Source organism: Acinonyx jubatus, chromosome A2 (assembly GCF_027475565.1).
Source record: "Acinonyx jubatus isolate Ajub_Pintada_27869175 chromosome A2, VMU_Ajub_asm_v1.0, whole genome shotgun sequence".
Lineage (NCBI taxonomy): Eukaryota > Metazoa > Chordata > Mammalia > Carnivora > Felidae > Acinonyx > Acinonyx jubatus.
In genome coordinates, this window is record NC_069383.1 from 86,318,974 (window position 1) to 86,333,478 (window position 14,505).

The 14,505-nt window shown below is 39.1% G+C and overlaps 2 protein-coding genes across 5 annotated transcripts in view; one reads left to right on the plus strand and one right to left on the minus strand.

Annotated features, from left to right (window-relative positions):
* LRRC17 (leucine rich repeat containing 17) overlaps window positions 1-10,057 on the plus strand; it is a 34,795-nt gene extending 24,738 nt beyond the window's left edge. Inside the window, exons 3-4 of the mRNA XM_015069739.3 lie at window positions 4,938-5,093; window positions 9,328-10,057. Of these exons, the coding sequence (XP_014925225.1) occupies window positions 4,938-5,093; window positions 9,328-9,725 (554 nt within the window). The 3' untranslated portion in view covers window positions 9,726-10,057. The remainder of the gene's footprint in view (window positions 1-4,937; window positions 5,094-9,327) is intronic.
* FBXL13 (F-box and leucine rich repeat protein 13) overlaps window positions 1-14,505 on the minus strand; it is a 208,570-nt gene that overhangs the window by 100,638 nt on the left and 93,427 nt on the right. The gene's annotated exons all lie outside the window — the stretch shown is intronic.

Below are 14,505 nucleotides of genomic sequence, written 5' to 3' on the forward strand. Positions count from 1 at the left end.
TAAGGATTCATTTTACTTCTGAGATTTGGACTGGGGGGAATGATGCAGGTAAGGTACTCTCAGCTGCCTTTGAAGTTAATTTCATCGCTAGTTTAACAATGATTAATAATTTTTTATTTGCAAAATCAGGGTTATTTATGCCTCTTTGCCTACTACCACCGAGCCTTCAGAGTAGTTCTGATATTACTGACAACTAAGATATTGCAATCCCACTAAGGGGCGCCTGGGAGCATAATCAGTTGGGTGACCAACTCTTGATTTCAGCTCAGGTCATGATCTCACAGTTCGTGGGTTTGAACTCCAAATCAGACTCCACACTGACAGTGTGGAGCCTGCTTGGGATTCTATCTCTCCCTCTCTCTCTCTGTCCCTCCCCAACTTGTGCGTGCTCTCTGTTTCTCTCTCTAATTAATTAATTAATTTAAAAAGATAGCCCACTAAATGGGAAATTACATGGAGAAATTTTCCCAGTTCACTCCTCAGACTCAGCAAATTTTGGTTGGGGAATGGTAAGGTTTGTCAAGGGTGACGATAGAGTAGATGAGGTATGTTTTGAGTGTTTACCAAGAATTTTAGGTAGCAGCAAATAACAATGTGGTGCCTGGTCTAGAAATGGGGACATTGACCAAATTTGACTTGTGGCTATAATCTTTATCATTTTACATTTTACATCATTTTACATCACTATTTGCAATTTTCATTCAAGTTTAAGATAAAAGAACTAAAGAATTGTTTTTACTTGTCAGTACAACAAATAAGATTTTTCCATGGTTTTTCTAAGCCATACTAGCAAAGGCTTTGGGTTGTATATCCTGGTTTACTTGTGGATCCTATTTTTACCCTATTTTTACTGCTGACAATGCCAAAGTTGGTTCTGCAATTCATAGTCCCTTTCCAGCATCCACAGGCCCTGTCATACTGCTTACACTGAGTTTCAGGGAGTTCTCATAAACTATTTTTTCTACCCATTTATTTGTGGTTTACCCACTTCAGCTTGTCCCACAGTGGTTACTTGGGAGGTCTCTGTCATCCACCCCATGTCCAACCCAACAGATGTGGATTCAGCAAGCAAATCCTGATAAACAGCCTGCTTTCCAAAACCTAGGAGATACTGCCTGTGGTGGCAATGAAGATCGACAGTTTTTAATGGCCTTATAGGACCTTAATGAGGACTTGAGCTTTTATTCATAGTAAGATGGGAACATCTGGTGGATTAGAAGCCATCTGGGAAATTGACATGGTCGTATTTATGTTTTGACTGTTTAACATGGGCTTAGGACACTTTGGGGATAATCCAGACAAGAGCTGATGTTGACTTAGACCAATGTGGTAGCAATGGAGGAACTGAGAAGATGTAGGATCTTGGGTATTTTGAAATAAAACTCTATTCTGCTTTTAAAATCTTGCTAAGAAGATGCCACAGCCATTTTCAATAATTATTCCAAACACTATAATGTCCACAAATTATTTCTTTGATTTGTCCTCCGTTGTCTCCATGGTTTTTAATTATTGCTGGGATCTCCATTTACTTGTTTAAATGTAGGACCCCAGAGAGAATATAGCTCTTCACTTGGGGTCTTGATGATCCTAAAGTGAGGAATACCTCACTGTTGGAACATTATAAGTCAAGACTTAAAATCTTTCACCTTTCAATTATATTGGCAGACATAATTCTAAGTCAAACAGAATAGTGCCTTACCAAAAGACAAAAATAAGATCACTCCATATTTTTTTATTTTTATTAAAAAAAATTTCTTTTAACATTTATTTACTTTGGAGAGAAAGAGAGAGACAGAGGCATGAGCAGGAGAGGGGCAGAGAGAGGGAGACACAGAATCCGAAGCAGGCTCCAGGCCCTGAGCTGTCAGCACAGAGCCCAATGCGGGGCTCAAACTCAGACCACGAGATCATGACCTGAACTGAAGTCGGACATTTAATCGACTGAGCCACCCAGGTGCCCTGATCGCTCTATATTTTAAAAGGATTTTTATTGGGGCGCCTGGGTGGTGCAGTCGGTTAAGCGTCCGACTTCAGCCAGGTCACGATCTCGCGGTCTGTGATTTCGAGCCCCGCGTCAGGCTCTGGGCTGATGGCTCAGAGCCTGGAGCCTGTTTCCGATTCTGTGTCTCCCTCTCTCTCTGCCCTTCCCCCGTTCATGCTCTGTCTCTCTCTGTCCCAAAAATAAATAAACGTTGAAAAAAAAATTTAAAAAAAAATAAATAAAAGGATTTTTATTACAAAAGTGCTCAGTATCCTGAAATCATCAAACTCAATTTTCATGAACTCTTATTTACAATGTATTATCTGTGATGAACTACCCCAATACTTAGTGGCTTGATACAACACACATTCATTATCTCACAGTTTCTGTGGGTCAGGAAACCAGACATGGCTCAGCTGAGTCCTCTGCTTGCAGATCCTTCACAAGGCTGCAATCAGTGTGTTCACCAGGACTCACGTCTGTGGTCTCATCTGAAGACTCAACTGGGAAAGGCTCCTCTTCCAAGCTCATGTGGCCATTGGCAGAATTCAGTTCCTCAAGGGTTGTTGGACTGAGGACCTGAATTCTTTGCTGGCTATTTGCCAGAGGCTACATTCCTTGCCATGTGGGCCTCTCCAATATGACAGCTTACTTTATCAAAGTGAGCAGAAGAGAATCTGCTGGCAAAATAAAAGTCATAATCTCTTGTAACCTGATTGTGGAAGTGGCATCCAGTGACATTTGCTGCATTCTATTTTTGGAAGCAAGTCATGGGTTCAGGCCATATTCAAAGGAGGTATTTACACAAGGGCATACGTATTAGTAGAGAAGAACATGGAGTGCCTTTTCAGAAGCTGTCTGACACATATGATTTGTTTAGGATATATTAGGCATCGTCCTAAGCCTCCACCATGAAGCTTCTATGGTGGGGAGGGGACAAAAATGAAAACAATCAGTAAAATGTATACTACATCTGATGGTGATAACTTACCATTGAGGAAAAGCAGGGAGTATTTGTTACTGCTAAACTGATAACAGGAGACATCATTTTAAATACAGAGCTAGGAAGGTCTCATGGCCACCCAGTGTATTGACTCCACCTCAGTTCCTCCCCCACTCCAACTTTACCCTGTGCCAGGCTTGAAGATTCAAAGGCAGATGGAACAGCATGAAAGAAACAGAAAAGTACCAGGAGCAGAGTGGTTAGAAGCATATATTCTGAAGCTAGCATGTATATTTAAATCCTAGGACTATAACTACAGGCAAATTGTGCCTCAGCTTCCTCATCTGTAAAATGAGAATAATCATACTTAGCCCATAGGGTTCTTGTCACTTAATACTTGTTAGAACATACAGAACACTTCCTGCACATAGATACCAAGATACTAAGATCCCATCGAGATGAGAAAGCAAATTTAACAGTAATAGAGATACTAAAGAAGGATTTACCAATTCCATCCCATTTAAGACCATGGATTTGGGGTTTTAAAGGGGAAAAAATAAACCTGAATCTTTATGAAAATAAATATACTATGGGCTAAGAAGTCATAAATACCAGAGTTTTGGGTTTTGGGGTTTTTTTTTAGTATTTTGAAGAAATTATCAGCAATTCAATTATCCTGTTCCAAAAATATTATCATGGATAAATGGATACCACCTTTTATAAGCTTATTTTCTGTAACCAATTCAACAAATTTTATTCACAAAGCCTTTGGGTCATGCTATTTCTCAGTTATCAGTTAATCTGGATATTTTATTACTTCTAGTTTTCTTTTGTGGAAACAGGCTTGTGTCTCTTCACAGTTCTCACTTGCCCTACTTAAAATTAAATAAAACCTCCTTACACTATCTTGCCACAATGATTAAGAGGGCAAATATTACACTAAAATATAAAATAACACTATATTTTTTAGGAACTCCTGAGTGGCTCAGTCGATTAAGTGTCCAACTGTGGCTCAGGTCATGATCTCCTGATGCATGGGTTCGAGCCCTGTGTCAGACTCTGCTGACAGCTCAAAACCTGGAACCTGCTTTGGATTCTGTCTCCCTTTTCCTCTGCCCCTCTTCTGCTCACGTTCTGTCTCTCTCTCTCTCCCATCCTCCCAAAATAAATAAACATTAAAATATTTTTAAAAATAACACTATATTTTTTAAAGCATAATTTAAAGAGAAATGTAAATAGAGACAAATTAGGTGAACCTTGATTTCCTATTAACCTGTGAAAGATAACCTGGACTCCTCTTCCAGAGGCTTTTTCTCTAGTAGTAGTAACAGTAATAGTGTTGTTGTTCCTGAGGTGTCTGGGAGTCTAGGAGTGCTGGAATATAAACTAAGTTACAAGGATTCAGGGAATACATGCTGAGGAAGAAGCAGGGGGCAGCAGGTCAGGACTACGCTTCCTCAAATTTTAGCATCCAGGGAAAGGAGCCATAAGATCAAGGTCAAAAGCTTTTTGTTAATTTTTTAAGGGTAGAGAGACCTGAGCACTTTTTGTTAGCAGAAAAAATCGAAGTTGAGGAATGAAATGAAAACACAACCCAGGGGCAGCAGTTAATATTGAAAATTCCTTCCTTAAGCAGATGGGAAAGGATTGGAAGGGACACACATAGAGTGGTTTGATTGATTTCACTTCCTTTTAGCTTTTTTTCCCCCCTAAAGCTTCCCAGGTGCTTCTAATGGACAGCTAGGAGTGAGCCCCACCGCCATGTCTAGGACATTTCTCTGAACAGCTCAGCAAGGAGTGATATCCATTCCTCTAAGCCTGACGCACCTGGTCCAAGAGGCTTTGTTGGAGTTAGCACATTCTATGTCTCATTCATACCAATGTTCTTTAGCTTTAGATGATCCCTTTCCCCTTTATCTTTAAGAGTTGACCCTTCAACCACAGGTGGAACAGTAACTAAGAAGATGGCATGGGAGGAAACCTCGATAACCAGAATGTTATTAATTTTTCCAGAGCTGAAGAAAGTTCCAAACAACATCCCTCCAGACATTGTTAAACTTGACTTGTCATACAATAAAATCAACCAGCTTCGACCCAAGGAGTTTGAAGATGTTCATGAGCTAAAAAAATTAAACCTCAGCAGCAATGGCATTGAATTCATAGATCCTGGTAAGTTCCACAGAGTAGCCCTTTAAATGGGTGATGAGTATTCTCTGGTTTTTTTTTCCCCCTTTATGGCAACATGTATGGTAAGTACAATTTAGTTTTGAAAAACCTATGTAATGAATATTTTAAATTAAACATGATGCCTAAATCAGAATTTGTTTGGCACTCAGAGAAATATTTACCAAAATGTTGCTTTATGAAGGATATAATACTGTATATTACTAAGCAACAGTTATTCAGTTGGTCCAAATAAGTGTTTTGTAGAATGGATTTTAAAAATAAGAATATGTGGTCAATAATATGTTAAACATGTAGTGACTTTTAAAGGGAAATTCAGATTTGGCATTTTCTTTGCTATTCATGAAGTTCCAATTTGTTTAAAGTAAACTTGAAACAATCTGCTAAGTACCAAGCTCATAAATTCATATAAAATGTGTTCAAGCCAGAGCCAGATATATTTTATCTAATCCCAGATCCAGATTAATTTTCTTTTCCATCCCTCAAATCTCTTCTCCATTTGCTAATAATAAAGCCTCTGGCGAAAATGAGCATGTTAAGTAAACACACTGGATTTGGAAAGAACTGAGAATTACTGCAATATTGATCAGATTTGGAACATACATAACACACATGCCTTCATAGTGCTGCTTCAATATGAAAACTCCAGTCTATAAAAATGATTATTGATACTATTAATAATATAATGTTAATGTTATAAATGTTTTCAATTCAGTTGTTACTTCTGCTTTGCTTAATGATAATTTAATGCCATTAATAGAACAGTAGGATTTTAACATTGTAGAAGTACAAATTGAGAATGAATGTTCTGGAGCTGCAAAGGCATATTTTAGTATTTGTAACATCTTTTAAAATATTGAGAAATCATAATTTAAGGGGTGTCTGGGTGACTCATTCGGTTGAGCATCCAACACTTGATTTTGGCTCAGGTCATGATTCCAGGGTTGTGGGATTGAGCCCTGCATCAGGCTCTGCACTGAGCTTGGAGACTGCTTGAGATTATTCTCTCCCTCTCTCTGTCTGTTCCCCGCTCACACTTGCATTCTCAAAAAAAAAAAATCATAATTTAAAAATTTCCCAAAGGAACAGCATTATGCTACACTTATACCTTAGCCTGTATAGACTTGGGGGTGTCTTTAAATCATGAGGTCAAAAGCCATTTTCATTTCACAGTGAATAAGAATACAACAGAGATATCCTTCTCCCAAATGAAGTGATCATCATGTTAGTGTGGAGGTCAGTGACTGATAGCCAGTCTCCACAAAGCCAGGCCACAGGGTGAAGAATCTGGAGATGGAGACCCTCTCTTGCTGCAAGAGAACCAAAGAATTGCAAGACAAGCATGCCTTGTCACAGGTCCCTGGGCTTTCACGTATCCAGAGCATCAGTGCAATCGAGTTTTAGAGTTATCTCTAAAAGAGACTGAAATGTTTGTTATTCTAATGGCCTAAGTTAAATTTATTAAAGGAGTGAGTAATGGTACAACAATATTTTAATTGTAATGGAACCAGTGTATAAAGAAAACTAGAGTAAAATGAAAAAACAGTGTAGAGATAGATAATAATGCAATGTGGGTTTGTTTTACTTCGAGTGATATTTTTCCCTCATCAACTATGAAGTTCCCATAATTGCAAGGATTCCTTTACCATCCTTGAGATCTCCTGAAGCCTCCTGAACTTGTTTACCCAATGTGTTTTCCTTGCTGACTCACAAGGTGAACTCTTGTTACCAGCAATAGTATTCTTGTTTTCTCCTTTGTTCAATTCAGTCCCAGGAAGGTATTTTCTACATTAACAAATATGTGTTGAGCACCTGCCAAACGCCAGCCACTTTCTTGGTATGTCTTCTGGAACAACAACAAAAAAATCTCCACACTTCAATAAGTCAAAATAGCCTAAAGAAGTTTCTAAAATAAAAGACCTTCTATATTTCAGGACCTATGAGATGAAACAGTGTCAAAGTAAACTCTGTTAACTACTTATGTTAGCAGGTATACAAATGCAATGAGATTTACTGGGGTCTTTTAATGTTTATTTATTTTGAGAGGGAGCAAGCAGGGGAAAGGCAGAAAGAGAGAGAGGGAGGGAGATAACCCCAAGCAGCTTCCACACTCAAAGCTGATATCAAGAGTTGGGCACTTTACCAACTGAGCCACCTGGTGATTTACTGGTTTTAAAAGGCATGAAATAACACTCTCATAAAATGCCAGACTTTATTGCAAAAGAGAGAAAGAAGACACCCTATTAAGGATTTATCTCCTTTGAGAAACAAATGAAAACCAGCTTTCCCAAATGCCTGAATACATATGGTTTAAGTAAAAACTATAGCACTTTCAAAATAAAATCTAGGAATGTTTTCACATGCTTTCAGTCTAAAGGGCTGACTTGTTTCAAGGAAAGTAAATTGTGAGATCATTGACTTACAGAGTGTTGGCAAATAGGGGGGAAAATGCAGTGTCTTCAAAGCTGTCATTATACTGGCTGACGTTTTGCTCCTCCCCAGCCCCTGCCCTCTCCCAACACTCCCACCCAGGCCATTGCTTTTGCACCAAAGTAGAAAGAATTCTTTTTAGGGGAAATTATGCATTTTGTCTGAGAACAAATGATATGAAAATGGTTCATGATATTGGTATTAGAGCACATTTTCCAAATCCAAAATACGGACATTATATACCCTAAGTATTTTAAAACAGTATTAAGGGGTTCTGGGTGGCTCAGTTGGGTTAAGCATCCAACTCTTGATTTCAGCTCAGGTCATGATCTCTTGGCTATGAGATGGAGCCCCATGTTGGGCTTTGTGCTGGGCGTGGAGCCTACTTAAGACTTTCTCTCTCTCTCTCTGTCTCTCTTCCTCCTTCCCTCCCTCCCTCAAAAATAAATAAATAAATAGACAAACAAAAAACCGTAATGAGAAAATGTTTGAAATAGCAGCAAAATGTTTGAAATCAAAGTTGACCAGTGAATTCTAGGGTTAGTCCACATCAACTAAAATCTATGTTTAGATTTCCTTTTTACTCCTGGAGCGGGAAAAAGAGTTTTGTTGTCTTATTTCGTGTTACATATTTGATATTTGCTAATTACGCACCCTCCAGCAGAATTAATACATATGGATTCAGAACTGATAGCTACCACAGCTTGCCAAAACACAACCAGATGTTTTCAAAATGTTGATAAAAATTGTTTAGTTTTAGACTCTACAGGAGTATCATTCCCTCCCTCTAAAAAGGGAAAAGCTTCTTCCTAGGCATTTTCAGAGTTTGCTGTTGTCCCAGGGAACTGTCAGATCATCACCATACACATTTTTTCATTTTTTATGCACTTATGTCTTACATTTGAAATATTTTCCTAATTCATGCCTTTTTTTTTGTGGCATCTTTCCAGTGAGTATTTAAAAAATGCACATGAGCCCAGAAACCATTTTTAGAAAGCTAACATAAAAGTGATTTTTGAAATAAAATATTGTAGTCAATTAAATCAAGGGAAAAGCTTTGTGTGAGCAAAAACATACTCTGGAATTTTGCATTGAGACACGTTACCGTTACGAAAATATAATTAAGACCAAAATCCTCCAAGACGGAAATTCTCTCCACAAAGGTAGTTGAGGAAAAACGAAAACATTTATTATTGAATAAGCATTAAACCAAGATGTGACGCACATCACAGGCAATCTTCTAAGCGATTGCAAAGCTGAAAACGCAATACTTACATGTTTTCAGGATAAGTAACTCGTCCTCAAGTGAGAGGGCTTGACAGCATTCTTTGTCATACATGGGGCATCTTCACTCTATCTGGTAATTGAGGTGGCCAGTTATGTTAGCTAATTGGCTTTACCCAGAGGAAAACAAATTCCATCTTCGTGACTAAGGAGCAAGGCCCCTACCCTCCCTCAGAAACTGGGAGATAAGGGTACTGGCTCCCCTGACGTTTACATTTCAAAGAGATGGCTCTCAGGTCCTTGAGGAAGACATTCCTGGCTCATAAAGTTGACAGAATCCCTGGTTAGGCTTCTAAAGGATATGTATACATTTCAAAGAGAGGATAAAGTACTTAAAATTACAAGTTTTCTAAAGTAAAACTCTGAGAAAAAGGAGAGGAGGGAATTTTTTTTTTCAACAAGGAGAATTAGGTCTCTCATTTTTGTGTATATGTCCTTATAATACGCCATACAGTTGCATGTAACCCAGCTACTCATTGCGTTAATAACTACTTTCTGTTTCTAGCTGCTTTTTTAGGACTCACACATTTAGAAGAGTTAGATTTATCAAACAACAGTCTACAAAACTTTGACTATGGCGTATTAGAAGACTTGTATTTTTTGAAACTCTTGTGGCTCAGAGATAACCCTTGGAGATGTGACTACAATATCCACTACCTCTACTACTGGTTAAAGCACCACTACAACGTCCACTATAACGGCCTGGAATGCAAGATGCCTGAAGAATACAAAGGGTGGTTTGTGGGAAAATATGTTCGCAGTTACTTTGAAGAATGCCCCAAAGACAAATTACCAGCCTACCCTGAGACATTTGATCAGGATCCGGAAGATGATGAATGGGAGAAGATTCATAGGGATCACACAGCCAAGAAGCAAAGTGTAAGAATCACTATAGTGGGATAACTTAGGAATTGTTTTGGTTGCAACTGGTTTTGAATTTGCTATACCGGTGTCAGAAAACCATATGTTTACATTTTGATTAACTGTGTTGCCTATTTATGCAGGGTTATCCAGTTACAGGAAGGTTCCCTTAATTATTATTTTTATTGTGAGAAATTCTAGCAACCAAGGGAATACTTCCATCCCGCTTGCCTGCCTGTTTGCAGACCGGCCTTTGGTGACGGTTCCACACTGGTGAACTGCGGGAGTTGGGTCCGAATGATGGCATTGGAATTTCATAACATCCTGTATATATGTTTTTACTGCCTTTTGAAAATAAAATTTTAAAAAACTTGGTTCATTTTTATATGCCTTGTGAGAGCTGCTTGTACACACCTAAAGATGATCAAAGTGAAAATATATGAGCGCTTAGGAATAATAAAATATCATTCTCTCCCCTCTGCCCCCTCCCACTTTTTTTTCCAGCAAGTCAGCTTATACATAGAATAAAATTCCATTTCTGATTCCTGTGCATTCCAAAATGTGATCCTGGCAAACCCAAATTTTCAAGTGCTCTTCACTGACTCTTGCAAAAAACAAAACAAAAAACTGTCAAGCTAGACCTGAAAGAGAATTGTCACAAACAATAAATAAGAGAATCTGAGATCATATTGGAGACTGGTCAGAAGATGGGACTCAAGAAGTTGTAGATGGTGTGAATCATAAGCAACGAAGAGGTATAAACACTAGTGAATGTGGAAATAGTGCTGATTTTTGAAAGAATTCAGACTGGGGAGCCACCTGCCAGTGGGAAATGCCTGAGCCCTTCCTGCTAAGCTAATATGTCAAGCATAAACAAAGGATGAAATTAGAAATCAGGGTCAGGATTTGGGATGAGGTAGAAGCAAACAGGAGGCAGTGATATCAATAGCAACTGAGTAAGGAGGCAGTGTCCAGGAGAAGCCCCATGATATGGGTTTGCAGGTTAGAAATCACTCACCCAGAAAAGCAGATCAGCACAAAAAGAGGAAATGCCTGGAGACAAACCCCATCAGCTTGTGTTTTGATAGTTAGCTCTACTATTACAAAAATAAGATGAAAAGAAATATATACATATCCTTTACAATACCACTTTTTTCGGGATACCTGGCTGGCCCAGTCAGTTGAGCAACTCTTAATCTCAGCTCAGGTCGTGATCTCACAGTTCATGGGTTCGAGCCCACGGTGGGCTCTGCACTGACAGTGCAGAGCCTGCTTGGGATTCGGTCTCTGTCCCTGACCCTGACCCACTCTTTCTCTCTCTCTCTCTCTCTCTCAAAATAAATAAACTTAAAAAAAATTTTTTAAACAACTTTTTCCTTTTTATAGACATTTCCCTTTCACTCTGAGTTGAATACATTTTCATTCTTCTATCAAGGTATTCCTACAAAGTTTAGCAACTGGTCTCATTTGATCCTTGCATAAAGCATACAAGATAGTATATGACAAATAGTTTCTTTCATATACAAATAGTATATGACAAATAGTTTCTTAAGCACCTACTAGATGCCATACACTGTGCTAAAAGCTTCACATATTCTGTTTCTAATTCTCAACAAGATCCGTCTGGGGGAGGTAATACTATCTGTCTTTTCTAGATGAGGAATCCAAAGCTTGGAGTTTAGGTAGCTTGGATAACGTCACAGAGCTGGCGGGTGACAGAGCCAGCATTCAGGTCCATCTTAGCCCTGGCTGCCGGGCAGGTGTGCAGAGCACTCTCACAGTCACTGTTGGCCACGGCTGCCTCACATCAGAACTTGCAGAATCAGACCCCAGAAGAGGAATAGGTACCAGGAAAGTTAAGCCTTTTTGTCCAGAAACACCCGCGAGGGCAGCTGGCAGGAGAGAGTCTTGGGCCCAAGTCATTTAGTACATACCAGAAACCAAGAGAATGGGATGCTGGAAGAATTGCTGGAGCTAGTGGTTCAGGGAAGGACCCTAGATTATGAGGTTCTAACCACTCTGCCCATTTTACCAGTGGTTGGAATTAGGGGGAGAGACTTATGCATACTTGGGTCTCAATGCAAATCTTCACCTTACTGTTCAATCTGTTACCAGAGTGTGAACGTTCATGAACACTCAGAATAGTAAGGACACAAGACCTGAAACAGCCAAGATGTGACGGTGGAAAAAGCCTGAGTGGGACCTCAGTAGGAGACCAAGTCACGTGGTAGGGACACAAGCGTTCTGGGAGGAAAAAAAAAGAGATTAAATCCGATTCAGACAAAGGGCCCATGTTACTCTCTGGTTCAATTTTTGGAGGCTAGTTGGTGATTTGGTTGATTTTTATCGACAGTGTCACCCTCCAGGTCTAATTGGAAATAAAGTGCTAGCAATGCATAGAAATTGATCCAGACCATCCAAAAGTAAGTTAGAGTTGTTAGTATCTCCCAGGACTGAAATTGAAGTACATTTTTGAAAGCTTAGGATTTGCCCCTTCTCTGTATCAGAGTTTATACTTTTCAGGGAAGTATAGTTGATCAATGATGGAATGAACAATTAGGTACATCCCCTTCTGCCAATTTCTTGATAGTTTAATAACTTGCCTTTGGAACTGCCTTCTGTTCAATAGATGATGAGGGTCAGGAGATTTAAAAAAATAAGTATATTTTGTGGCAGTCAAAAATATAATAATCCTGAGAACTACATATTTGAACATACATGTTTAAATGTCACTTGGCTATTTATCCAAATGTTACTTGAGTATTTGGATAAATACTCAAGTTTTGTTTTGTTTTAACTTTCCTGCTAATCCTGAAATTCCCTAATTTTTCTGAAGTAAGTAAGATTCACTTCAAGCTGAGGTCTCTTGAGTCCTAAGTCTGAGTCAGCTCAGACCTACTGCCTGGTTATTTGGGAAAGATATTTAACATTAACCAGTTCAGAGTTTTCATTTACTAATCATTCATCCTCTGGAGCTTTATGCCCTATATCAACTAACATCTGTTTCTGAAAAATCTGTTTCTCCTGCTCTGGCAAATAGAAGCAATTCAGTACTAAGAATCTACTTGCCTAAATTCTATGAGACATCGAGGCTCCTTTCTTCAGGAGGTGTGGGGTATTGGTGTGTACAGGAAGATGTAATATGTGACTAACAAATCCGTATCAATGCTAGAATGAATAAGAACAACACGAACGTGGCAGGCAGACTGGAAAATTACTTCATAATCCTGTTCAAAAAATGTCAATATTGTATCTCACAAATTCTAGAAGCATAAACATGCAACTCCAAGGGTATCCACAAGTCAAAGCTTCTTCCGGACTGCTCTAATCTTGCAGTCATTGAGTGAGTGTAGAAAAATTAGGGATGGCTCCTCATCCCTAATATATCTGTTTTACTCCAGCACAACAACACAACTGCTGAACTTAAAAATCACTTGTGGGGGCACCTGGGTGGCTCAGTTGGTTAAGTGTCCGACTTCGGCTCAGGTCATGATCTGGCGGGTTCATGAGTTCAAGCCCCACGTCGAGCTCTGTGCTGACCACTCAGAGCCTGGAGCCTGCTTCAGATTCTGTGTCTCCCTCTCTCTCTGCCCCTCCCCTGCTAGTGTTGTGTCTCTCTCTGTCTCAAAAATAAATAAACACTAAAAAAAAATCACTTGTGTACCCTTGCCAAACATTTGCTAAAGTGTTTTAGCATATACTCTGCACACTTGATTGTCACAATATTAGAGCAAGCATTTTCTCCCATCTTCATCTGCCTTTTAAACATTTTAAGATAACAATTTAAAGCTAATTTTATTATAGAGTTTTTGCAGACCAGGATTTTGTACAACTCTTGTGGCCATTCAGCCAAACAGCTCAAATAATCAGCCAGTATTTATCTTCAGTGTAACCGTCAGAAAGTCAAACTTCTTGCCAAAAATGTGTGTAATTCTAGACGCACCAACAGACTAACCTTAGCTGGGGGGAAAAATTGAAAAGCTGAAACATCTCTGAGATTGGGTTTTATTTAATCTTTGATACACTCGAGGTAGCTGGAATTAAAATTGATTTTATTAAGTAATCCTTAGCAAATTGAAAATATCACAAAGATGAGATAAGCATTACATTTACTCCCTTAGAAAATTAAGGTCTACTCAGGCTTTCATGTTTAATTTTTTCCATGATAAAGGCATTTTTACCAAGAATTACACTTCTAGAGAAATACTAAATTAAAAAAAAATTTTTTAAGTTTATTTCTTTATTTTGAGAGTGAGCAAGCATGAGCTGGGGAGGGGCAGAGAGACAGGGAGAATCAGAAGCAGGCTCTGCACACTGCCAGCACAGAACCCAATGTGGGGCTTTATCTCACAAAAAGTGAGATCATGACCTGAGCCAAAATCAAGAGTCTGCCACTTAACTGACTGAGCCACTCAGGTGCCTTAATACTAAATTTTTTTCTAATTTTTTTTTACATTTATTTATTTTTGAGAGACAGAGCACAAGTTGGGGAGGGACAGAGAGAGAGAGAGAGAGAGAGAGAGAGAGAGAGAGAGAGAGAGAATCCAAAGCAGGCTCCAGGTTTTGAGCTGTCAGCACAGAGCCTGTTGTGGGGCTCAAACTCACAAACTGTGAGATCATGACCTGAGCTGAAGTCAGATGCTTAACTGACTGAGCCACCCAGGCACCCCTTAATACTAAATATTTTTAAGTAGACAACAAAATATCAAAAAACTTGAGACAGGGGGCCCAGGGTGGCTCAGTCAGTTAGGCATCTCTTGATTTCAACTCAGGTCATGATCTCACTTTTCATGAGATCGAGCTTCACATTGCCTCTGTGCTG